The sequence below is a fragment of the Pelodiscus sinensis genome, chromosome 27 (genome assembly GCF_049634645.1).
Source record: "Pelodiscus sinensis isolate JC-2024 chromosome 27, ASM4963464v1, whole genome shotgun sequence".
NCBI lineage: Eukaryota > Metazoa > Chordata > Testudines > Trionychidae > Pelodiscus > Pelodiscus sinensis.
Window position 1 is genome coordinate 16671313 of NC_134737.1, and position 26963 is coordinate 16698275.

Here is a 26963-nt window from a genome sequence, read left to right on the forward strand (position 1 = left end):
CTAAATCACAAGCTAGGGGACTGCAAGAGCACTCTCAACCCAGGGCCAGGATCACCAAAGGATTTGGGAAGAGTGGAGAAGAAAGGTATTTTGCAATTACGCCCTTAGCAGAAAGTAAATAGGGGCTGCTCTTTTCAGGCCCTTTGGGTAATAGGACACACGGTAAGCTGTGCCTCACTGCACTAGCTCGAAAGGAACACATTTAGCAATCTCATTTAGCATAGCCCTGGGTGTTCCATGAACCACAAATATCCAACACTTTCCCGAATCCTCCCAAATTGTCCTCAAATCAATTTGGCAACAGTAGCCAGATCTCCTGTCCCTAAAAAGATGTTTGTTACACTGACCACAACGGACGGGACACATCTATTAAGAACCACCCACCCAAGCCTGTAAACTGCAGTTCAAAGTCACAGTTAAATAGAATTTTAACATAACTAATAGTCTAATGAGGATCTTTTAAGGCAGCCAGATAGGTGTACCTCCACCAAATCCCTTAAATGCATGATTAAAGGGCAGAGAACAAAGGCAAAACTCCTACAGATACTTTATTTTTGATACTTTCACTAAAAGATACACAGGAAATGATACACAATGTGCAACAGGAACAAACAAGAATTCAGTGTTGGGTGAAAGTGCACCACCCATAACAGACATGGGGGGAGGCTGGCAGGAGAGACTGAAGAGCGGAGAGACCAGTTGGAGATGAGGGTAGTCTAGCAAGCCTATGGATGAGGTTTGCACACAGGATTATGGATGTGAGGAGCCAAGGAAGTAAATAGCTAAGAGGAAAGACATGAAAGGGGTTTGAATTGCCTGTTCTAGCTGCCTTTTGTTCTCAAGGCAGTGAATCGTTCTTATTCAGTAGCATGTGTGTATTGTAAATAGAGTCCTACTTGTCCCCCACCTCGCCTCCAGTCACCAAGGGACCCATCAGATCCATTGTACTGCAAGATGACAACCACACACTGGATTGTGGTGAACAAGAGTGGTGTTTCTGCTGCCAGAAAAAAGCTCCCACTCCCAAGACAAGTCCATCAAGCTTCTTGAAGAAAATGTGACTGTTAGACACACTATTCTCCGCACCTCTTCCAGCCAGTGGTCATGGCTGCTGCAATGTTGCCAACACCCCAGTCAGTCTCCGCGTCTGCCACCTCCACTATTGGCTGGAGTGCTAGAACCTTCCCCTTCCTCTGCTGCATCTGGGTTTCGGTAGCTGAAAGCATGAATGTGGGATTTCCATCCTTTCGAAACAGGCCCATGCATAACCTGCAGATGCAGCGACAGCGTAGCGCATACTGGCAACCATCTGCACTGAAGTGCACTTGCTGCATGGAACTCTTTGAAACATTTTGTTTGTATGAGCAGCTGAAGCTGGCACATCAAGCACAGTTTGGAATCCACTCAAACACACAGGCAGCTCAGAACTGCCAATGGCCCTGCATGGGCTGCAGGTGCAGAGGTAACAGTCAGATCAGTTGTAGGTATGAATTTCCTAAGCATTCATTAGGCTGGCTGACCAGCTAAAGCCACAGCTCCAGGCATATCTGCTGCGCTGATAAAGTTAAGTGTTGGGATGGCAAGTTGGCAGAAGATGCACATCTCTCCTGGTCCACTTTCTAGCTTCTCACGGAACCCTAGATTTCGAGTGGCCGCTGAGGTGATGTGTTTTTGTATTTCAAAGAATGCAGCTTCCCCAGATATCAGGAACAGTCCCTGCAAACCACGTGAGACTCTCCTCCTTCAGCCTGTCCTCAAGGAGTTTCTCTCACCTGGCTTCTCCAAAGTCACTTCTCCCGAAGGACACAAACACCAGCATCACAACGCTGCGTCCCCAGCGAGGTCACTACTTCCCAGCTGTCGATGATGGGATCATAGCACTCGATACTGCTCAGCAGCGAGTTGCCATCGTACCTGCAAGGGACAGAGGGTTACAAGTGAGCAATGATTGGGGGGGGGGGATGAGGAGGAAGTAATAGAGCACTGGGAAGGAGTTTGAGTTACCCATGGCATTCAAACCTGTGTTTACAAGCAAGAAGAGCTGAAATAAGATATCACAGCAGTTTTAGAGTCTCCCACCACCTCCCTGGCCAGCTCAGCAGCATCCCAGCACACAGCGTTCCTTGTTTAATTCATTATGGGAACGCTCTGGCCTGTCATTATTTAAGTGCGCCAGAAGGGAAATGCAGAGCACCCTTCTTGTGAAGCTCTAACGAAGGATCTGCAGCCACCACAGTGAACTCACTTATACGCTGGCTTGTGTGCTTGGTGACACACTATTGCACCCTTCCCCCAGCCTGGGTTGGACACTACTGCCACCGTGTTTTAAACACAGCGTCCTTGTCTATTTAGCACCATGTTGGAGGTTCCTTTCATACCACCAAGCAAGTTCCCAGTGTAGACAAGGCCCTCAAAGACTTTCCCCTCTCTAGAGCAGCAAAGCCCCCCTTTCTTACCCAGCTATTGCATACAGCCTTCCCCTCAGCACGGTGGCACCCACATAGCAGCGAGGTGTTGTCATACTCGTCACAGTCATCCAGGAATCAGTACGAACGTTATATGCTTCCACAGAGGAGAGATGCGCTGTGCCATCAAACCCACCAACAACATAAATGTGGTCATTCAGCAAGGCTACTCCTGCTCCTGGAGGTGGAGGGAAGGGTATTACACTGAGCTTCAACCACCAGCACACGATTATCACTGCAACCAGGCTGGCTGGAGTACTCCCAAGAGTTGCAGCCCCATGGCAAGGATGCTGCTGCACTTATAGGGCATGTTTACACAGCAGGGCTGAAACCAAAATAAGCTAGACAACTTAAGCTACGCAACTGACGTAGCTCAAGTTGAAACAGCTTAACTTGGCTTTTGGTGCTGTCTGTCTACAAAGCAGGAAGTCCGAGAAAGAGCACTCTTCCTTCGACTTCTCTTACTCCTCGTAAAATCAGGGTTTATAAAATTATGTAGACATTATGTTGAAATAACTGCTTTAGTGTAGACACGGACTATGTTCTTTTGGAATAATATCAGTTATTCCAAAAAACACTGCTGTGTGGACGTACCCATAGGGACAGAAAGGACGTATCTGACTTGCTTCATTGCTGCAAAACAGCCTGTTAAGGCTAAAGAGTTTCCTGATCTTTCTTGCCCCAAAGGAGACACTTTGGTGAAAGTTGGGCAAACTTTGTAATTTTCATTCATCCAACCGAGAACACCTGGAATTTCCTACTTTTAGTGACAGTTTGGTTCATATGCACAGGGAGTAGGGAGGGACATTGGGCTCAAGCTATAAACATGCACCCTCAACTTAAGGGGGCAGAAAGGCCAAATGAACTGCCATGGTTCTCCTAAGTACATGTGGGAGGCCATACTGGGGACTCAGTACAGAGGAATAGTTTGGTGGCCGTACAAAGGAGTGGATCCATTACTACGCGCACATAGGCCTAACCCCTGCACAGTGGATGCAATGCATTTCTGGCTGCTACACAGCTCATTAGCTCTAGCAGAGAGAATGCAGCTGCTCTGCGGGGTTAGAATTACTTTTCCCCATCCTTAGATCTTCCACACCCAGCCAGGGGAAAGCTGTCTTTAAGGGCATAAAGGCTGCATGAAAGAGGTACGGGGGGAGGGAGGGAGAGACACAGGAATTTCCATGTGCCTGTGTGGAGGAGGGGGAATGTGCAGGCTTCCATAGGCAGGGGGAATCCCCAGACCCAGTACCAGGGTGCAGTGTAATGCCCAGGCCCTGTAGCTGCAGGGAGGAGAGGAACCTTACCCGTAAAAGGTGGCCTAGCCAGCAACATGCAGAGCCCCGTTCCCTCTCACTTTTGTGCTGCTGTGGCTGTCCCTAGTGCTCACTCTGCAATATCCTGTCTCCGCTCGCTGTCCCCCGTGGTGAGAGTGAAGATCACATCCCTCCTCTCTCTGCCCCCCTCCCTTTCCATGTTGTGGAAAACAGCCCCATTCCAGCCACTTCCCATGTTCTTAGCACAACTAAACCCTACCCTAGCTTTAAGTTAGGGCCGCGTTTCTTAAACCGTGGGTCCCAACCCCCCGGGGGGGGGAGGGTCACGAGCAGCTTAGAGGGGGGTCACGGGGTCACAAAGTTTGAGAAACCTTGAGTTAGGGTCAGAGAAAGCTGCTTACCAAATTTGGTGACACTAGCTGTTACTGTTTAGAAGGAGTACTTGCTCAAACAGATGGACAGATATTTCTAAAATATTATCTACAAATATATCTATTGTTTGCTGAAACAAAAGACAGGACTATGGAACACTTTAAAGACTAACAAGATGGTTTATTAGGTGATGAGCTTTCATGGGCCAGACCCACTTCCTCAGATCAATATGTGGAAGAAAATTGACATGATCATATATACCAAAGGATACAATCAAAAAAAGTAAACACATAAAATTGACAAATCAGATTTTAGAACGGGAGGAGGGGTGGTAAGGGGCGGAGGTTAGTGTCTATGAGATAATGATATTAGAGGTGATAATTGGGGAAGCTATTCTTGTAATTGGTACGGTAATTAGCACCTTTGTTAAGGCCCATTCGTAAAGTGTCAAATTTAAGCATGAATGACAGTTCTGAGGTTTCCCTTTGAAGTCATCTAGGGGCTTTTTGGGTAACGATGGTGCACATCCATACACAACCTCAAGAATGCACGTAAGAAAATTCCACTCGCCCAAGGATTGAAAACGTTAAGAGGGAGCACTGGTACTGAGCGCCCAAGAGAGACAGGGGAACGCGGCTGACCAGGGCATATCCTTACTCATCATTTGGGAGCACTGTCCCTTTGGCACCAAGGCTACCCTGAAGAGAGCAGAAAAGCCCCCTTGTGGAGAGAAGGCAAAGGCTCTCCTGAATGGTCACCCAGGGCTGAGTAAGTATTGCTGCGCATCTCCAACAGCTAAGCTCCACACGACAGCAGACGTGTGATGGCCTCCAGGATACGAAGGCAGGCCAGAAATCCCTGCTCTGTCCAATCTCGCATTGAATCCTGAATATCAGAGTTCTCACCTGAGCGCTTGGTGGCCATTGGGGTGACATTTGTCCAGTGTCCAGTATGAGGGTCGTACCTCTCCACAGAGTTTAAGATGTTCAGCCCATCATAGCCCCCTGCAATAACATGAGAGCAAACAGTAGGATCAACCCTGACCACTGGTTCTTCAAAGAGAGCATCGCAGTGCCTGTGTCTGCACCATCCCAGATGGCTCTGGCTTCATGACTCCTTGGAAGCGTTAGCAACACTACTAATAGCGCCTGACAGGCTGAACAGAAGTGAGCACAGTGTCTACTCTGCACCAGACAGAGGCTGAAGTCATGGAGGACACAGAAAACAAGGGCTGGGGATGACCTGAGATGGAAGGCACAGACGACTACTGCAACTTTTTCAGGAAATTGTACACAGAGTGGCCACATCACACTACATCAGCAGTGCAAAAACACTGTGCTACCAGCACATAAGGCAGGAAGAATAAGAGAGCCAAGGAAGGCTGGGGAACTAAGCATGGAGCAGCGAGTGACTATCTAGAGTAGTATCCGAGGGGTAGCCGTGTTAGTCTGAATCTGCAAAAGCGACGAGGAGTCCTGTGGCACCTTATAGACTAACTGAAGTGTAGGAGCATAAGCTTTCGTGGGCAAAGACCCACTTCGTCAGATGCATGCATCTGACGAAGTGGGTCTTTGCCCACGAAAGCTTATGCTCCTACACTTCAGTTAGTCTATAAGGTGCCACAGGACTCCTTATCTAGAGTAGAACATACGATTCCCCTAGAACAAGACCATGATGAGGGTAGTCAGAAAACAAAGCCATGGTGCTGCCTTGACTAAGGACCCTGGATACGCATTCAAAGAATGAGCTTGCTTAAGGCATTCTCCATTTGGCCCTCTCAACATCCAGTGTGGACTAGGGATGTTAAGGACTAGTCGACTATCCGATAAACAAGTAGTCAGTCAACTAGTGGACTAGTTGATTCCTCCCCCCACCCTTGCCACCTCTATCAGAGGCAGCAAAGTGGGGAGAGAAGAAGTGGTACTTCAAAGCAGCAGCACCACACAACTGAGCCCGGGATCAGCTGTGCAGCGCTGCCGCTTTGAAACACTGAGGCGGCGTTCAAAGGGACAGTGCTGCACAGCTGAGTTTGTGGAGCCTGGGGTCAGCTGGGGACTCCCCAGCTGATCCAGGGCTCTAGCACAGAATTTCTGCAGACCTGAGGATCTGGGGAAATGCTGCACGAGCCGCAGTTAGCTGTGGAATCCCCAACTGATCCTGGGTTCTGCTGAAATGCCGCACAGAGCCCGGGATCAGCTGAGGATTCCCCAGCTCCCCATGGCATTTCAAATCGGCAACGTAGCATGGAGCCCGGGATCAGCGGGGGACTCAGTCTCCCACTGACCCCAGGCTCCATGCTATGCTTCCGCTTTTAAATGCGCAAGAGCCCCCGTTGGGGACTCTCGTACGTTTCAACGCTGGCACGCCACTTGCAGTCCGGAGTCAGTGGGACTTCGGGCTGCACGCTGAGTTCAGCGTTCCTCCTTTGAAATGTACAAGAGCCCAAGTAGGGGCTTTCATACATTTCAAAGGAAGACTGTGCAAATGCCTATCGACTAGTCGAGCAACTGATGGAAATTCCATCGACTACTCAACTAGTGAATTAACCGTTACTTAACATCTTTAGTGAGAGCAGTGGGAGCCTTTCGGCCTCCACAGTGAGAAGCTGGAACGCAAGTAGCTCAAGACAGGCATTTCCATGTTCCAGTGGCACCACAGCTAAAACTACTCCCCAGATACTAGCTATCCCACAGCCTCCACACTCCAGCCAGCACACAGTCCCACATTATCCTAGAACTGGAAGGAACCTCGACAGACCATCAAGTCCAGTCCCCTGCTCTCACAGCAGGGCCAAGCACGGTCTAGATCATCCCTGCTAGACGTCTATCCAACCTGCTCTTAAATATCTCCAGTGATATTTATTTCAAGCAATTTATTCCAGTGTTCAATCACCCTGACAGGAAATATTTCCTAACGTCCAGCCTAAACCTCCCTTGCTGCAATTTAAAACCATTGCTTCTTATCCTATTCTCAGACGCTGTTATGCTCCCTCTTAGTTTTCTCTTTTCTAAACTAAACAAACCCAACTCTTTCAGTCTTCCCTCATAGGTCATGTTTTCTAGAACTTTAATCATTTTTGTTGCTCTTCTCTGGACCTTCTCCAAATTCTCCACGTCTTTCTTGAAATGTGGTGCCTAGAACTGGACCCAATACTCCAACTGAGGTCTAATCAGTGCAGATTAGAGCAGAAGAATTACTTGTGTCTTTCTCACAATACTCTGGTTAATGCATCTCAGAATCATGTTTGCTTTTTTTGCAACAGTGTCACACATATTTAGCTTGTGGTCCACTATGACCTCTAGATATGACCTTTCTGCAGTACTCCTTCACAGACAGTCATTTCTCACATTGTTTGTGTGCAACTAATTGTTCCTCCCTAAGTGGAGTACTTTGCATTTGTCCTTATTGAACTTCATCCCGTTTACTTCAGACTATTTCTCCAGTTTGTCAAGATCATTTTCAAGAATGACCCTATCCTCCAAAGCATTTGCAGTCCCTCCCAGCTTGGTATCATCTGTAAAGTGTACTCTCTATGCCATCAACTAAATAGCTGAAGATGCTGAACAGAACCGGTGCCAAAACTGATCCCCGTGGAACCCCACCTCTTATGCCTTCCAGCATGACTGTGAACCATTGATAATTTCTCTTTAAGAAGAGTTATCCAACCAGTTATGCAACTTTATAGTAGCCCCATTTAAGTTTTATTTCCCTAGTTTGTTAATGAGGGTCATGCAAGACTGAATCAAATGCTTTACTAATGTCTAGGTATATCACATCTGCCGCTTCCCCCTTATCCACAAGGCTTGTTATCCAATCCAAGAAAGCTATCAGATTGGTTTGACATGATTTGTTCTTTATAAATCCATGCTGGCTGTTCCCTATCACCTTATTATCTACCAGATGAATTCCTTAATAATTAGTTCCATTATTTTTCTTGCAACAGAAGTTAAGTTGACTGATCTGTCATTTCTTGGGTTGTCCTTATTTCCCTTTTTATAGATGGGCACTCCATTTGTCCTTTCCCAGTCTTTTGGAATCTCTCCCATATTACATGGCTTTTCAAAGATAATAGCTAATGGCTGAGATACTTCTCTCAATCAGCTCCTTGAGTATTCTAGGATGCATTTCATCAGGCCCTGATGACTTGGAGGCATCTAACTTTTCTAAGGAATTTTTAACTTGTTCTTTTCCTATTTTAACTACCCCATTTTCACTATGTTAGGCATTCAGTTACTACCAACCTTGTTGGTAAAAACTAAAAGAAAGAAGCAATTAAGCACCTCAGTTATTTCCATGTTTTCTGTTATTGTTTCTCCCTCTTCATTGAGCAAGTGGGCCTACCCTGTCCTTGGGCTTCCTCTTGCTTCAAATACATTTGTAGATTGTTTTCTTGTTAACCTTTTGTCTCTAGCTAGACTGAGCTTGGTTTGTACCTTTACCTTTCTAATCTTGCTGCCCTTGCACACTTGTGTTGTTTACATTCATCCTTTCTACTTTGTCCTAGTTTCTACTTTTTATAGGACTCCCTTTTGATTTTTAGATCCTGTAGGATCTCCTGGTTAAGACAGGGTGACTCCTTATCTTTTCTATACAGAGGAATAGTGTGCTCTGATGCCCTTAATAATGTCCCTTTGAAAAACTGCCAACTTCTACTGTTTTTCCTCTTAGTCTTACTTCCCCTGGGACTTTACCTACCAGCTCCCTGATTTTACTGAAGTCTGCCTTCTTGAAATCCAGTGTCCAAATCTCAGCTGCCATGTGGTCCAAAATGCCTCTTATAACTCCAGAACAAACCATCAAAAAGTCTCAGCAGTGACTCAGAGAAGTCTGTCTCCTGAACAGAGCTGCCCAATAATCTCAGGAGAGACAAGTTGGCAACATTCTGCACACCCCAGGAGCCTTTATAGATGGCATCTGCCCTGCACTCTGGGTAGGGCACTAACATTTGCAAAATGGTGATGGATCCTAAGGGTACCTACCAAGGCAGTAGATAACACCATTAGCTACAACAAGTCCTGCTCCCTCCCTAGCTGTCTGCATGTCTCCCAGCATACTCCATTGATCGATATTTGGATCATATCTTTCCATGCTGGTGTGACGCCGGCTTCCATCAAAACCACCAGAAACGTAGATCATGTCTGCAACATAATACAGAGAGCAGATTCAGAAAGAGATGAGCAGAAATATATGCCCTTCCCTCTCTCTCACATCCCACCCTATTTCATGCATACCATGTATGAGGGGTACGTCTAAACTACATAGCTCTGTCGACGGAGCCATGTAGATTTGTTTGTTCGGCAAAGGGAAATGAAGCCGCGATTTAAATAATTGCGGCTTTATTTAAATTTAAATGGCTGTCCCGCTCTGCCGATCAGCTGTTTGTCGGCAGATCAGGGCAGTCTGGATGCTCCCGTCGACATGAAAGCCCTTTATCGACCTCCCCGGTAAACCTCATCCTACGAGGCATAACTGGGAGGTCGATAAAGGGCTTTCAGGTCAGCGCGGGAGAGTCCAGACTAGTGCACTGAGCTGACAAACAGCTGATCAGCTGTTTGTCGGCTCAGTGCGGCAGCCTTTTAAATGTAAATGAAGCCGCGATTATTTAAATCGCAGCTTCATTTCCCTTTGCCGATCAGCCTAATCTACATGGCTCCGTCGATGGAGCCATTTAGTTTAGACACACCCCGAGTGTGTCTGTACATAAGAGACCTAGAGTCATTTGGACACAGCCATATATTGATGTTACATCAGCACTTCCTTAGAACGAATATTTAAATTATGTAAACACTATGTTTGAAACCTACTGCATAAATCGCAGCCCAAAGGCCTTCCTTAGCCATATTCCCTCATACAGCTCTATGGAACAAAAGATCTATTGATTATATTCACATTGTTTACTGCAAATGTAATTTAGCAGAATGTTTAGCAACATGTTAAACTGCAGCAAATAAATCAATACAGGCCCCTGAAGGTGCTCCCAGCCAAGAAAAGAGGAATGGGGCCCATCTGTTAGCAGAGGTCCCAGCAGTGACATCCAGCTGGGACACACAGGAGTTGGCCTCTGCCAAGTCTATACTACACCTGGAAGATCAGCTTCAGGTACACAACTCCAGTTACATAAATAATGTAGCTGGAGTCAGTGTACCTTAAGCTGAGCTTGGCACCATCTCCACAGCAGGAAGTTGACAGGAGCAAATGCTCCTGTCAACTTCACTTACTCCTCATGATTCAAGGAGTATCAGTGTTGACTGGGGGTGCCCTCAGTGTTCAATTTAGTGGGTCCTTACTAGATCCACAAAATCAAACACCAATAGATTGATCTCCAGCACGGTAATTATATACATGGTAAGTACAGACAGTAAGTATATACATGGCAAGTACAGACACCTGGGAGATGAATTCTAAACTTCAGGGTACAGAATGGAACATACTCACTCCCTGGAACTAGAAACACACAGGAGAATCCTAGGGTTGGAAGACACCTCAGGAGGTCATCAGTCCAATCCCTAATCCTCTTAGGTTGAAGAAGAGGAAAAGCTGCTCTTAGGGTTAATGGACGAGTAATTTTCTCAAACTCCAAATGCTGAGAGATACAATCTCCAGTCAGTTACTCCTCTCCCCTTATCAGCCATGCCAAAGGTGCTGACACTGCATTTCATGCTGATAATGCACCCATCTGGTCTCTGACAAGTGCTGATCAGTGTGTACCTCCTAGGGTAGTGGCCCCAGCCAGGCCTCGACGAACATTCATTGGAGCCACTGAGTACCAGATGCCATCCTCATCCGACGTATAATCCAAGCACTCCACAGAGCTGAGACGGGAGCGGCCGTCGTATCCCCCAATCACATAAATCCGATCATGCAGGGACACCGTGGCAACATAGCGCCTCTTACGGGTGATGCTCTAACACATTTGAAGAAGTGTCAAAGACAGGAAATGACACCAATACAGTGAGCACTCTCAGAGCCTCTCTAGGTTATTCCATCCCTTTCTGCTATTGCACTCAAAGGGACCTATTTACATAGCCAAAGTCCTCAATTCTGTGTGGCATACTGGGTGAAAATTATATGTAGAAATCTTGGATCCGTGTGTATGGATCCCCTTCCCTATGGTCTCCTCCTCAGTACTTCTAACCTCCCAGTCCAGTATCCCCTTTATACTATTTATTTTGCAATTAAATTCAGTTTACTTTCCATTGCCCCCAAAATCTTCAACGTGCCCAACATATCTGCACTCCCATCATTTGTCTGTACTGTAGTAACTGTCAAGAGCGAACGTTGGAAGGTGCAACCGATATATAGGGAGGCAGTTCACCCCAGAGCAGAATGGAATTTGGCAATTCTTGGCACCCAGGCTCTTCTAGGTTTATTGGTACTGGGAAGGAAATGAAGTTCCTCCATTCCTTCTCCGACCTGCTCCCACTTGGCAAATGGCTTTACATTTGGGGAATAGTGCTCCTTACTCTCCATCCCCAGAGCTCCCATGTTCCATCTCCACTACCTCCCATTACCTTCAGCAATCACAAATACGCACGTTAACAAGGGGTCTCTGCTAAAATATCAGTGGTGAAATAATGGCAACTGACAATTAAGCTTCACAGTGTTAATGCTCCTCTGAGGTGAACTGGGCAAGTCACACACTCATGGAGCTAGAGTTTTGGTGTCTCTGCAGACTCAGTTAATAACAGTAATAATTAGCCTCCATACAGTGCTTTCTAGCAGCAGATCACAAAGTGCTTTAAGAAGAAGGTATTGCTAACGCCATTTCAAACAGGCACAGAGAGGTGGCCAAAATCCACAGAGTTCTAGTAGCATGGCTGAGGACAGAACTCAGGTTGCCCAAGTCCTGGCACCTTTAAAACTTCAGTGTGGCTCACATCAAGTTTATATTTTCATTTTTCCCCCTGGGCCATATGAAACTTAACGGCGACCTGCAAAGGCAAGAATAGGGCTAGAGCATTTACATTTTTTTTAAACGATGGATAAAAGAAGAACTTCAATGTCTGTGTCTTAAGTTTCCCCCTTGTTTCTTTTCCTATATTAGAAATTCAGGTTCTGTCTAGGTTCAAGTCTCAAGTTACACAGCAAAGAAAAACTGTGGTTGGCCCAGGCCAGCTCACTCAGACTCATGAAGCTTGATCTTAGGGGACTGCTTCATTGCAATATAGAGGTCTAGGCTTAGGCAGAAACCCTGTGTCTGGGACTCAGCCAGCCCACAGGCCCTAAGCCCAGACACCTGAGCCACTGGTGTCTAATTGCTGTGTAGACACATTGTGGTAAACGCAGATTTAGCAATAGGATGACATCATAAGAAAGCAAGAGTTATAGTAATCGAAAGAAGGGATTTTTAATCCCTTAAACATTTTTTAAAACACAGCTATTTAACTTACTAATATTTTGGAGAAAGGATATATTTGTTACAAATTCCCCAACTTCCTAGCTGCAATCAAGGTGAGAAAGCAGATAATGCACATGCTCCATGACATTCAGCAGAACAGTGCAGATCAAAGTTGAAACACCTGATAGATACTCCGGAGGTTAAAGAAATAGGAACCCAGAAACAAAAACAATTCTATTCCTAATGTGAGAAAATCCTTTGCAGATTTTAAGGGTGCAGAGCAGTGGTCCCCAACCTCTTGGGGCTGCTGGGTGCCCGGGGCAGGTACCACGCATGCACCGCACGTCTGGGGGTGGCATCTCGCATGCACTGGGCGCCCAGGGCACAAGAATGGCTTGGGCCAGCCCTGGTCACTCGGCGGGCGCACATAAATGCCCCGACGGGCGCCATGGCGCCCACGGGCACCACGTTGGGGACCACTGGTGTAGAGGGGTCTTCCAAAGCTATACAGCAACTTTAAAAATATCAGCAATGATTCAGCCATTTATACAGCCCTGTAATCACATTACAGAGGTCTTTGTTTTGATGTTGCAAGAGACAGCATAGTTCTACCACTCCTTCCTGGTCTAGATTCCCCTCTCCAGTCCCTCATGTCTCTTCTTTCATCTGTTTCTCTTCCTCATTCTCTCACTCCTTTCTCTTTTTTTGATCTTGGAGAAACTGGCTTTTCTACCCTAATTGGTTACTAACTCTATGGCTTCAATCCACTAGATTAGTATTCTCAGGGCTCGACAAATCCGTTTATCTACTCACCCGTGGTGAGTAGATTTCAGCTGGTCGCCCCGTTCACCAGTGGTGTGCGCATGCGCGGTGCGGGGCTGGCGAGTGGATTTTGCCGCGGTTTGTCGAGCCCCGAAGAGTCTTATATAATCCTTTCCTATGATTTAAAAAAAGCCCTATTCCCAAGTACATAAGGAGCTACAGCTGTGCATAAAATTGGGAATTTTGAAAATGTCCCACAATTGAGAATAAAAGCTGCAGCGGGGTAGCCAGGTCAGTCTGTAACAGGAAAAACTTTAAAAAAAAAACAACAGTCTAGTAGCACTTTAAAAACTAACAAAACCTGTAGATGGTATCATGAGCTTTTGTGGGTACAACCCACTTCTTCAGTGACCAGCGTGTTGGAAGTCCAGATCCAAGGATAAATAAGGGGGGGGGGGGGGGGGGGGAGAAAAAACTGAAGGGGAGGAAGAAAAACAGTGAGTAGACAGACTCATTCAGCTATCCTTCTGAAGCTTAACCAACAACAGTCTAGTAGCATCTTAAAGACTTAGTAGTTATAAGAGGCTGATAAGAACCATTAGTTAGCACTTGGAAAGGAAGATGACCAACAGCAAGAAGGCACAAATAAGAGTCACTTGGGCTATGTCTACACTGGCGCAATCTTGCGCCAGAGATATGCAAATGAGGCTAAGCGTGGAATATCACTGAACCTCATTTGCATATCGAATGAGCCGCCATTTCTGCAGAAGAGGCTCTTCCACCAGAAGGAGCTGTCTACACTGCTCCTTCTTGAGCAAGAAAAACCCTCTTGCGCAATGCCGCTACGCTGATTATTTTCAGGAATAACGGCATTGCGCAAGAGGGGTTTTCTTGCGCAAGAAGGGGCAGTGTAGACGCTCCTTCTGGCACAAGAGCCTCTTCCACAAAAATGGTGGCTCATTAGATATGCAAATGAGGCTCGGCGATATTCCACAGTTAGCCTCACTTGCATATCTCTGGCGCAAGATCACGCCAGTGTAGACACAGCCTTGGAGGAGAGCAGGGGAACCACATCAGAACACAGCCCAATCCAATTAGGCACCACACAAACATCTGAAGTACATTTTCCCAGATCACGGGAAAAAACTAAATAAAACACCTTTGCCTGCCCTATAATAAACATTCCTATTTACAAATAAATCAGTTGCTCCAATCAGAAACTAGAGAGAAGTTGGAGATAAGTCTAGATTTCCATTTGAGCCCTATCTTAAGTTCTGCAGAGGCAACACACACATTTCTAACAAAAAGAAGAGTGCTCTAGAGTACTGATATTGTGAGTTCTTAGTGTACAACCAGTCCCTAACTTACAGCCACCTCGACTTATGACCATCCGCACTTACAACCAAAGCGGTCGTAAATGCGGGCTCCGAGTTACGAACGCGACCGGCGCTTACGAACAGCGCGGTCGCAATGGAACTCAATGGGTTCTGAGTTATGGCCAAGCATTTGGTCCGTAATGCGTTTGTAACTCGGGGACCGGCTGTAATTCAATAAAGTACAATTTACATTCTAATTCTCTTACAGGTTTCTTCAGCTGGTCAACTCATAAGGAGTTTTCAGAAGTTGTGCATCACATACGGATTAAACCATGTTTCCATATAGAGATGTAATAGTGGAGTCAATTAACCAATAAGCAAAAGCTTATAGGTTAATGCTATAGACTACACACATTTCCCCTTCCCTCACCCTGCTAGTAAATATTATAGCAGGCTGGCCAGCAGCCCAGCACAGTCCTGGCTTGCGACAGGTCTGGGACCTACCCTGCGGTGGCTCTGCTTTTAAAGTGTATTAGGAACCAGGCAGGCAGGCAGGCAGGCAGGCAGCCTAGCTCAGTTCTGGCTAGTGCCGGGTTCAGGAGCTCAGACTGCCCTCCCTCCCCCCTGGATGGGGCTGCTGCCACCCCATGCTGCGAGGGGAGCTGGTTTTCAAACTGGCTCCCCTCATAGAACAGCTCCTGCCTGGCACCCCATGCTGCTGCCTCTGGTACAGAGAGAGTAGTGCAAGTGGCAGGGGTCTCCTCGGGAGTGAGGTCAGAGAGCACTGGCTGCCAGCTCCACCCCCAGGGACTACAGAATAGTCAAGTAACCAATAAGAATTCATGAGGTTACTCAACTATTCAATTAACTGATATTAACATCCCTATTTCCCTATCTTTATTGCTTGAGGATATAGCTGGAAATAACTAAAGACCACTTTATAGATTCTCCAAAAGCCACATCCCTTAATCAACAAAAAAGGCCATATTATTTAAAAAAATTAAAGGGGAAACCTTGGAGGGGGAAAGTGAAGACAGCTACATAATATTAAAAATAATACATGGTATGATGGATTTGATCCCAGAAATCCCCTTAGGGTTGTCCTGTGGTGTGCTGATCAAGCCAGGATGCCAGGAGATCCACCCTCCCCCCCCCAAACTTATCGCCTAAGATGCCTGTTGGAAACACTGAACAGAGGGAAGGATCGGGCCAAAGCTAGAAGGCTGCTTAGCTTGTTAAAGGGAAGTTTGGATCAACTGCTTATGATAAGAATTTGCACTTAATACATTTCTGAGTGGATTAGGAGGCATTTTTTCTTTATTTTAATTTTGTAATTTACTTTGATCTGACTGACTGTTTTCACCTGCAACCATTTAAATCCTACTTAATACAACACTTGTTTACTCTCAAGCCCAGTGTAAATAATTGTTACCGGGCCAGGGGTGGAGGGAGCAAATCACTGTACATCTCTCTCTTTCACTGATAAAGGGAGCTGGCCTTATGAGCTTTCTCTGTGTAAATCTTTTACACAGAGTAAGAGATTTATTTGTTATAATGCAGAAAAGATATACATGTTCACAAAATATTTGTGTTCTGGTTTATACAAATATGGATTTATACAAAATAGATTCAATCAACTTAGCTTTGGTTTGACAGATAAAATTAATATATTTCTGTAAAGGTGTTTGACTTGGTACCACATGACATTTTGATGTTCTAAAAAGATGCAACAGTAACATGGCAGAGATTAAATGGATTAAAAGGTGGATAACTGATAGATTTCAAAATGTAACTAAATGGGGACTTCATCACTGAATGACAATAACAGCAGAGCTGCAGCGGGGCTTGTTCTCAGGACCTGGAATGAGCCAGGACTGAGCTGGGCTGCCTGCCTGCCCGGCTCCTAAATGACTTTTTCCTACAGATCTGCAGCGAGGGTAGCTGAGCCATAGTTGGGGTAGTTACCAAACCTAGCACAAGCTGGGATTGAGTGCTGTCCCTTATCGATTAATCATGTAGTCGAAAAAAAACACGCTTCTTAATATCCCTATCCTTCACAGTCATCTCCCAACACATACTTGTGTTATTATTGTGGTTACTTCTTGATACTTATTTCAAAGTATTATTTTAGTTTTTTGACTGGTTTGTGCATGTCAAAATTTTAATTTCACTCTTCTGCTTAAATTTAATTGAGGAGTGAGTTTTAAAATGCTTAATCTGTCCTGTAATTAATCCTATGGTGATTTTCTAAAAATATTCTAGTGGCACACATCTGCTGGTGGCATCCTTTCTCAATGTGCTGATTTTTGTGCTTCTTCCTCATTACTAGCAATGGAGAATGGCGCTGGGGGAGTTCTTTGCACCAATGCCAAAGTGCTTGGCACTGAATCAAAGTGGCTCATCTCTGAGATAGGTTTGAGGGTAGCTTCCATGAGGACAGACTTTAGTTTGATGTCCTGGTCCTTTTTAACGAGGGGTCTGAAGTTCCAAAAGATTGTGTCCTTGTCGTTTACATGGAGTTTTCCACTTGACTACAGAGCACTCTCAGGCACAGGTTTGCCACAAGAGGCAAAAGGCTTAAAACATGGGAACTGGGGCATGCCTGGGCCCCGGAGGCAAAAAGTCCTTCAAGTACAGGAGCTATATACACTATCACAACTTGGAAAAACTACATATACACTGTACACAAACAAAGAGTCAAACCAATGGAAAGTAACCTCGTCAGAGGAAGCAACGGTCATTCCAGCCACCATCATAGGCAGTAAAAAGGAAACGAGAGGGTGCAGGACTTTATATGGGCACAAGAATTGTCCAATGGATACCACTAAAAATCTCCAGGAACGCTGCATGCAGCATGCACCTACCAAGCATAGAATGGATGTGGGCAAGCACTTGAAGAAATATAAAAACTTCACTAATAAAGTTTGCAGCTGACAAGAACTGGGAGAGTGGTAAGTAACAAAGTCACTGTTTCAGAGGGATCTGGATTGGTTGGTAATATGGGTGCAAGCAAACAATATGCATTTTAATATGGCTAAATATAAACGTATCCATCTAGGAACAAAGAGTATGGGCCATATTTACATGGCTTTGCTGGGAAAAAAATGGGGGTGATGGAGGATCATCAGTTGAACAAGAGCTCCTAGTATGATGCTGTAGCCAAAAGAGTTAATGCATGAACAGGGGAATCCAGAGTAGAAGAGATTATTTTACCTTTATTTGACACTGGTATGACTGCTGCAGTTCTGGTGTCCAGAAGTCAACAAAGAGGTGGATAAATTGAAGAGGGTTCAGAAAAGGAATCACAAGAATGATCAGAGGAAGAGAAAACTTGCCTTAAAATGAGAAACTCAAAGACCTCTATTTAGCTTATCAAAGAGAAAGTGAGTTGATTTCAGTCTGTAAGTACCTACATGGGGAACAAATATTTAATAATAGTCTCTTCAATCTAGTAGAGAAAGAAAACACACTCTAATGGCTGAGGGTTGTAGCTGGACAGATTTAGACTAAAAACAAGGTGTAAATGTTTAACTGTGAGAATAATTAATCAGTAGAAAACTTACTGAGTATTATGGTGGATTCTCTATCACTGACGTGTTTTCTAAAAGATCTGTTCTAGGAATTATTTTGGGGAAGATCTACCACCAGTGTTATGCAGGTGTTCCTTCTGGCTTTGGAATCTATCAATCTATGAAGTAAGATATTTTTCGCAATGTGTATTTCCTGAGATAAATCCTGAAATGTCTATGTTATCAATACTAAGACTAACAGTCATCAATTAGTGACATCTTTCCTCCACAGTTTTTACTTAAAACTTCACTCACTTATTACAAACTGTTTAAATAGTAGCATCATTTTCCCACTGCAATACAGCCTCTTCTAGCTAGAATGTGGTAGCTGTTTAACAGCTAGTAGTAACACTGCACAACACTTCCGTTCTGTATTCTCCATTTCTTCTTTTGCAGTGGTAATGTAAGGAGGTAGATTACAATTATCCAATTTGGAATCTGGCCAGAACACACACTGATACAAACCCTTGCAAAAAGTTTCAGGGGAATTTTTTTTACGGCCATAGGAATTTGGGATCCAATTTTAACACCTCATCTAAAAGACAGTCCCACTAGCAGCACTGGTGCACATCTCAGTCAAGTAGAGGAAGGATGCTCCTCAACACTTCTGACAACATCTAACCCTCAGCAGATAAATCTGCAAATAAATCTCCAATTCTAAGCAGAAGAGAAAGGGCAGTCCGCATGGGAAACACTAAGCAATTGGTACCTTATGAGGGTGTTCAGACCTATCAGTATTTTGATCCATTATATTTGCAGGACCCCTTGATGGTGAAATATGTGGCAAAGCAGATGATTCCTTACTGGCAAGAAACTCCACTCCTGAGTCTTTGGGTCATATTTCTCCACCACGTCAATAGGGGACTGCTGACTGCCAAAGCCTCCAATCACTAGCAGGACCTCGTTAGCACCTGAGAAAATTAAAAAAGATGAGAGTCAAGTTAATTCCTCTGCCATCAAGGGAATCCTCTAATGAAACCTTAGAATCCACCTTGGAAGGATGGTCTGTATCTGAAGTGAAAGGGCACAGGAGCCTCTAAATGAATATTGCTCCATCACTGTACCATACAGACAATATTCCATCTTTTCCACACCTGAAAGCGGCTGATGGAGAGTGCATGCTCCTCCTAGCTTAATCTCACAAAAATTGTTGTCTCAAAGGTACCCCTTCAGTGGCGGTCAGACAGAGTACACTCTCATTCACCATTTCACTGTGTGCATCAACCTCCTATGCCCTCCTCGTGCAACCAGGGTTGTTGCTGTACCTAACTACCCCAATGAAGCACAATGGGAGACCTATCTTGATGAAAGGAAGCAAGTCAACTATAGAACACTCCTATTTAAAGGTAGAATGGATGATATGGGGGAAGAACTATTTTCTGAAAATATTAATGTACTATATATTTGAGAGTTTGGGTCTGTTTGTTCAAGAACATCTCCTAAACAGTAAGGGTACGTCTACACTGCCGGTTTTGCTGGCAGTAAGGATGCAAATGAGGTGTGGATTAGCATATCACGGCCTCATTTGCATAATTTATGCACACTTTTTTTGGCAGAAAAAAGTAGCGTGGACGGGGGTTTTTTTGCACAAAAACCCCTTTTCCCACCAGATCCTTATGCCCCAAAAAAGGAGGTTTACTGATCTGGCGGGAAAAGGGGTTTTGCACAAAAAGAAAATGTCTAAACTGCTTGTTTTTGTGTAACAACCCGTAGGCAAAAACGGATTGGCAGAAAATATGCAAATGAGATCACGTGTAGACGAAGCCTAGGAGCTAGGACCACCAAATTCAGCCTCCTCTTACAATCAAATCCTTACATTGCTTTAAGTTATGGTATCAGGAAAATAGGATGTGTCTGGAATAGGACTGCTTCTCATAAAACCACACAAGAAAGAGACCATCATTAGGCAGGTGAAAGGGGCCAGCAGTTTCCTCCCTCTTTGGAACTGCCTCAGCCCCAAGCCTCTGACCCCCCACCAATTCAAATGGGGACATACCTGGCTTTCCCCCTTCATTAGGAATCGAGGGGAAAGTACAAAGTTTGCTGCATGCCTCACTCTGGCTAGGAAGCGCAGAGGGTAGCTGTGAACTTTTTTCTCACTCCCTGACAGGGACAGGACGGAGAAGAGCAAGTAGCCCTGGTACAAATTTGCCCCCCCCCCCGGGGCATATACAGTCTCCTGTCCAGAGCTCCTCCTCACACCCAACCCTGACTCCTGCACCCCACACAATCCCAACACCAAGCTTCTCCCTAAGGACCTGACAAACACCAGGGAAATGTGGGAATATCCAAACAAAGACATTTTTCAGGTGACCATGAAGTTAACGGTGTTCAATAATTCTCCTATTAATGAAAGAACAGAGCTCTGTGCCGGTTATCATAACAACTAAGACAGGCCCAAGAGCGATTTTCCTGCCTATTCTGCTTAGCCTCAAAATATCAAGAATGTCATGTTTCCTCCTCTGTGTTTTCTGGAGGTCTCATTGGAGGCCTATATTACTGGAATGAGAGCTTGCCGAGCCGTGACCCAAAGGGGAGCAGTGCTGGAACTAACAAAAACTTATTTCCCCTCCAATGTTTGTCAGAAGTTTGAATATAAATAAGTAAATAAAAACCATCAAAGAATAGTGGAATCAATTTCAAAATCCCTTCCCCTACTCAGTTACCCAGTTTCACCTCCCTGTTACTTCTAACATTATCCTATTACTTTCCCCAGTTACCCACAATACTGCCAAGTAAATAAGGATAGCCAAGTCCTGAAAAGAAAATATCATCAATAGTTTGCCTAATTCTTCCTTTTACATCACAGAGAAGGAAAAAAAATCAAACTCTTTCTTTCCTTAAAACCACATCAACAAGAAACTGGTTTTCATGCATGTGTTTTATCCCAAACCTCCAGAGCTCTCCTCACTGTCTCTCTGATTTCTGACTGTTCCCTGAGGGTATATCTACACAGCACTTTAAACCCTGGTCTTAGCCAAGGCTCAAGTCAAACCCCTTTGCATCCACACTGCAAATGTGCTAACTTAGGCCCAGGGTCTCAGGATCCTGCAGGGCCAGAGAGTCTGAGTCCTACTGCTTTCCTGCATGCAAGTACGAAAGCAGCTGGTCTCTGGTCCTAAAAGTTCTCTGGATGCATCCCAGAATTCCTGGTGGGAGAAGAGCAGTGCTGCAGCTCTCAGAGTGGGCCTGCTATAGGACAGTGCTTTGTCTCTGCTCCAATGTCTGTCCCTTGTTCCCCAAACACCGCCCCCCCAGCCCTACTTGTGACTCAACCTAGAAATGGAAAGCCTAATTCTTGGATTACATGGTAGTTCAATATAAAGCCTTCTTGAACTACAATCATTCTACTGAGACAGCCACCACAGAAGTTAATTGTGCTGCTTATGTACTTGTGTGTTTCTCTGGGCTTCTGCATCCCACCAAAAGTACTGCCACAGACAGGAAACAGGGTGGACAGTAGAGTTTTCCCCGCAGTTCATACATTCCTAGGTCTACAGTTGATATGCAGGGGACAAAAGTTCCAGGTACTGTGGGATACTGTGATGGGGTTGTTGTCTGTAGTATGTGCGTGTGGTGTGCTTGCTGCATGTCTGAAAGATACCGTGTGCTGAGCTTGTTTGTTTACAGGACCATGTGCTCAGGCTTGCAAGACTGTTAGGCAAGGCAGAGAGCTTCTTAACAAGGCTTTGATACCTAATCCCTTTCACATCCACCAAGACTTAACCAAGGGGCAGGACTCCTCAGGAGGCCAGGGTTTAAAAAGCCCACTCTGAAGTAATCAGAAGAGAGTTTTGCAAGGGAGTTTAGAGGGGGAGTTTAACGTTTTTTAAACAAAAACCACCCAATATTAAAAAAAGAAAAAAAAAAGAAAATCCAGAGAGGAATTGGCTTCACATCCCACAACAGAAATACTAACCCAGGAACCAATTCCTGCAATAAACCCCATTGCCAACTATCTAGCTTAGTGACATCATCACAGGACCTAACCACATCAGCTATACTATCAAAGGTTCATTCACATGCACATCAACTAATGTGATATGTCAGCATGTGCCAGCAATACCAGATTTTACCATCTACCACCTCCTCCGCCTCATTAGGACAGAAAATCTTCATTAACAGATCCTTCCCTAAGGGATACTTCTGTCCAAGCCACCTGTTGGCTTTCCTTCAGCTCTGAGTTTAAAAAACTGTGTACAACCTTTCCAATTTTATGAAATCGGCCATCTGAGTCCGTTTTCATTTAGGTGGAGCCCATCTGTCCTGTATAGGCTTCCCCCCCCCCAAAAAAAAAGTTTGCCCGGTCTCAAATAAATTACTCCTCCCTACATCATAATTTCGTTCATGCACTGAGACCCTGCTATCTACCTGGTTCTTTGTATGAAACTGGAAGTATTTCCAAGAATGATACCATTGAGGTCTTGGACTTCAATTGCTTATCTAGCGGTCTAAATATGGTCTCCAGGACCTCTTTCCTATCCTTCCCGGTCATTGTTACCTACTTATACCATGACCACCGGCTCCTGCTTAGCACTACACACAAGGCTATCTAGATGTTTCAAGAGATCCACAACCTTTGCACCAGTCAGGGAAGTCACCATGTGGTTCTCGTTGTCATTGCAAATCTAACTATCTATGTTTGTAATGATTAAATCCCCATAACTATTACCTGTCTCATCCCAATAACTGGAGTCCCCTCCCCCAGAGATTATTCTCAGTGTGAGAAGATAACACAGCACATAATCATCTGGAAGGAGGACCAACTATGGAATCGTAGTCGGATGTTCTCTTTCCCATCCTCCTCAACCACACTATCCCAAAGTCAGTGCTTGTTTCTCAGGCCCAGAAGCAGCACTCCATCTTCAGCTGCTCTGTGAATGCCATGAACAACCACTGATTCTTTTTTGCTATGGCCCTCAGCTATCTCTCTAGTTGTTGTGATATTTCCTGTCTGCAAATACAGGCAGTCCCCGACTTACGCGGATCCGACTTACGAACGGAGCTTTCTCGCCCCGGAAGTCGGGGCGAGAAAGCCCCGTTCGTAAGCTGCTCCGGTGCCCCTGGTCTGTTGGAGACCGTCTCCAGCAGACCAGGGGCACCGGGCGGGTTCCCGCGCTTCTGAGGCTTTGCCAGAGCAAAGCCTCGGAAGCGCGGGAACCGCTGCTGCTGCCACTTGGGTGCCGGTGCCTGTGGTCTGCTGGGGACCGTCCCCAGCAGACCACAGGCACCGGGACCCAAGCGGCAGCAGCGGGCGGGTTCCTGCGCTTCTGAGGCTTTGCCAGAGCAAAGCCTCAGAAGCGCGGGAACCCCCGCTGCTGCCGCATGAGACCCGGTGCCTGTGGTCTGCTGGGGACGGTCCCCAGCAGACCACAGGCACCCGGACTGAAGCCGCAGCCGCGGGGGGTCCCGCGCCTCAGAGGCTTTGCCAGAGCAAAGCCTCAGAGGCGCGGCACCCCGCTGCCGCTGCGGCTCTGCTCCCCGTGTCCCTGGTCTGCTGGGGGGGGGGGGCGCGCAGCTAGTGTGCTCCCCCACCCCCAGCAGACCAGGCTTTTGTTTTGGACTCTGGGGCAGAGCAGCTGGGGCGCTGCCGATTGGTCCTGCAGCGCCCGTGGGCACTACTGGACCAACCCGGCAGCACCCCAGCTGCTCTGCCCCAGGTCCTGATTCAGCTGCTGCTGGTCAGTTTCAGCAGCGGCTGAATCAGGACGTCTGGGGCAGAGCAGATGGGGTGCTGCTGGGTTGGTCCAGTAGCACCCCAGCTGCTCTGCCCCAGGCGTCCCCAAGTCAGCTTCTGCTGAAACTGACCAGCGCTGACTACAGGAAGCCCCAGGCAGAGTTGCTCTGCCCGGGGCTTCCTGGAATCAGCTGCTGATCAGTTTCAGCAGCAGCTGACTTGGGGACGCCTGGGGTTCTTAAGTTGATTCTGTATGTAAGTCAGAACTGGCGGTCAGTTTCAGCAGTGTCTGAATCTGGACGCCAGTTCTGACTTACATACAGATTCAACTTAAGAACAAACCTACAGTCCCTATCTTGTACGTAACCCGGGGACTGCCTGTATGAGAGAATTATGCACCCTGTATTTGCAATGCTCGTGAGAACAGCGCAGTACTCGGTGTATACCATGCTTCGGTTAGAGATGGCAGAGACCAAAAAGCGTCGGATGTGTTTAAGACTTTTTTGAAAATGGTGCAAAATTTATGCATATGGAAGACACTATGGGATAGATGGAGAAAGTTGCATGCTGGAACCCTAAGTCCCAGAGGTCCCTGGGTGAGTCATTTCTATCCCACGCTACACTGCAAACATTTCCCCAAAGACAATACACTGGACAGTAGCATGGGGTACACTGGGATAGCTTCCACTCTTGCAGTGCACTTTGCATCAATACAAGCATGCCTGGTCAATACATGCGGCACTGACACAAACAATCAAGTATGCATGTGTCCGTTCACATAATTAACCAGTGGAATAATTTACCTAAGGATGTGGTGGATTGTCCAGTGCTTAGAGTCTTTCTGAATACAGAGTTAACTAGGTGAAATTCTATGACCAGCATTATGCAGGAGGTCAGGTAGATTAGAATAGTCCCTGGGTGGGAGTTGGAGAGAGCATTATTCCTATGCAAAAGGACTGGTGTGCTGCTTCTGCAGGCCAAGAGTAACTGACCTCTAATTACATGGCAACTGTCTGAGCTCAACTCTGCAGTCCTGTCAGAAAGGCAGATCATGCCTTCAAGCTAGAAAGGGGCTTATGAACTGTGAGTCTAGGGGAGGCAAAGTTTATTTTTGCTCTTTAATACTGAAGTATCTCTTTCACCTCCTACCTCCATGATGTTAACGATCCTGTGAGAGGCGTAGAAAGAAACTGCCCCTCCACATTGCTCCCAAGGAAGCGCATGCTGCAATACATGTCTAGTAGCATGGACAACTCAAAGGGAAAAGATGATCTTTCCACTAAAGCACAGGACTGGGAGGTTAGGCAACCTGGTCTCTATTTCCAGCTCTGCCACATATTCACTGTGGGTTCTCTGTCAAATCACTTCCATTCTCAGTGTCTCAGTTTCTCTCTGAACAACGGTGATACTACTTGCTTCTCAAGGGGTTGAGTGTTAGCTCTGTAGTATCCGTGAAGCACTGAGATCAGCAGTCGGAAGGCACTAGGCAAACATCTAAATACAATACCTGGCGATTTCCCAAAGAACTCCTGTGTGTCCTTTCCTTTGTTGCTCACCTAGTCGTGCTCTAGTCCTGGGTCCCTGCATCTGACTCCGGAGCTCAGGCCTCAGGTGGAATTTCTTAGCTTCATCTACGAGGTCCCTGCACTGCAAACTGCACCGTATAAAAGGCTGGGGGAAAACATGCATATAGCGTATGTTTGATTTGTTTAAATCCCCTAGAAACAATCGTATTAGACCTAGTTCCCCTGAATTTAAGTGACATTAAAACTCTGACTTGCACAATGACCTATTGGCAACAGAGAATGGCTGCAAGTGCTACAGACAATAAAGGCTAAAAATGCCAGGTACTGCAGGGTTCCCTAACTGAGGGGAACATACAACATGGAGTAAATTGCCAAACTAAGATAAACCAATGTAAGTAACATTTAAACAAGCTCAACTACATCTGTGCTGGGAAACGGCAATACAAATTAGTTTTGGATCAATTTCATTATTCCATTGAAACCATTACAATGCAGATTGCAGCAGGACACACTGCCCTGCTTGTTGAGGGTAATGCATGTGGGCATCTCCAGCTGGGTAAGGACAGCGCTATGGATTATAGGCCATCACTGAAAGAAACAGCGGGGAAAGAGTCCCTAATGTGTTCTGCTGAGATACATGGGGACTAAACTACAGGAAGCAAAGGAACAAGGATATCAGAGGATCACTGTGCTGTTTATACCTCAGTGTCTATGACATCTGTGATATAGCGGGGGGTAAGAAGCGGCATGCGCACATATTGCAGCAACTCTGGCAAGGAATCCTCCCGTTCCTTTTTTGAGTGTTTCACCCAGTTTATAACTGCCTCAAAAACAGGCTCTTCAGAATCCACCTGAAAAGAAAAAGTAAATAGTCATCACACGGTCGGGGAGAGTGGTTCCAGTACTGGATTCGGGTTAAGCAATACATTTCCAACTTGTTGCCCCTGCTTCTCTTAGTAATGGCTGAATTATTAAACAACAGTTTATCATGAATGATATTTACAAATGATCACCAAGAAGTTCAATTTGATTTTCCCCATTTAAAAAGTGCCATCCAATGTTTTCATTTTCTGTCACCAACCTGTCCCAACGTATTTCCATAGCCTTTAGAATTTACTCATCGCACCCCTATTAGCGCTACCTGCAGCCCATGTCCAAACGCTCAAACATTAACCTCCTCACACCACAGGCCCTGGCTTTCTTTGTCCATTTCTCCCCCATGTGAGGAAACAACCTCCAAATACTCACCCCTTCCCAGAAATATGTACTGATTTGTGCCAATTAACATCTGCTGCAGACAGCCTAGAGCTCTCTGGCTCAGCTCTAAAAATGCAAACTGTCTGACTGAAGTGCAACCAGTGGAGAAGGCTTGTAAGTAGGAAGGGTTTCAGCAAATCACTAGGGTTATACTACCAGTAGAACTAGAGATTTCATTCCAGCCACATAGGAAAGTTAGCTCCACTGCCTATGCTTTCGATTCTGCATCTCCAATGGCTCTTATTTTAGAAGTAAGGGCAGGCCAGATGATGGGCAGAGAGATGAGGGGTCTGGTAAAACCCCAAGGGTTTCAGCCACAAGATGATAGAACGGTCAAGCCAAGCAAGCATATCAGCAAACCCTTGGGCTATGTCTGCACTTCTTGCGCAAGAACTCTTTTATGG

At 45.8% G+C, this 26963-nt stretch overlaps 1 protein-coding gene across 2 annotated transcripts in view; it reads right to left on the minus strand.

Moving 5' to 3' along the window:
• Window positions 1-531: 531 nt before the first annotated feature.
• Window positions 532-26963, minus strand: part of KLHL12 (kelch like family member 12) — a 41222-nt gene continuing 14790 nt past the window's right edge. For both annotated transcript variants that reach the window (XM_006135730.2, XM_006135731.2), the window contains 8 exons: window positions 26004-26153; window positions 25333-25447; window positions 18904-19010; window positions 10823-11018; window positions 9094-9252; window positions 5020-5118; window positions 2457-2643; window positions 532-1914 (listed from right to left, as the gene is read on the minus strand). In XM_006135730.2, the coding sequence (XP_006135792.2) occupies window positions 1788-1914; window positions 2457-2643; window positions 5020-5118; window positions 9094-9252; window positions 10823-11018; window positions 18904-19010; window positions 25333-25447; window positions 26004-26153 (1140 nt within the window). In that variant the 3' untranslated portion in view covers window positions 532-1787. The remainder of the gene's footprint in view (window positions 1915-2456; window positions 2644-5019; window positions 5119-9093; window positions 9253-10822; window positions 11019-18903; window positions 19011-25332; window positions 25448-26003; window positions 26154-26963) is intronic.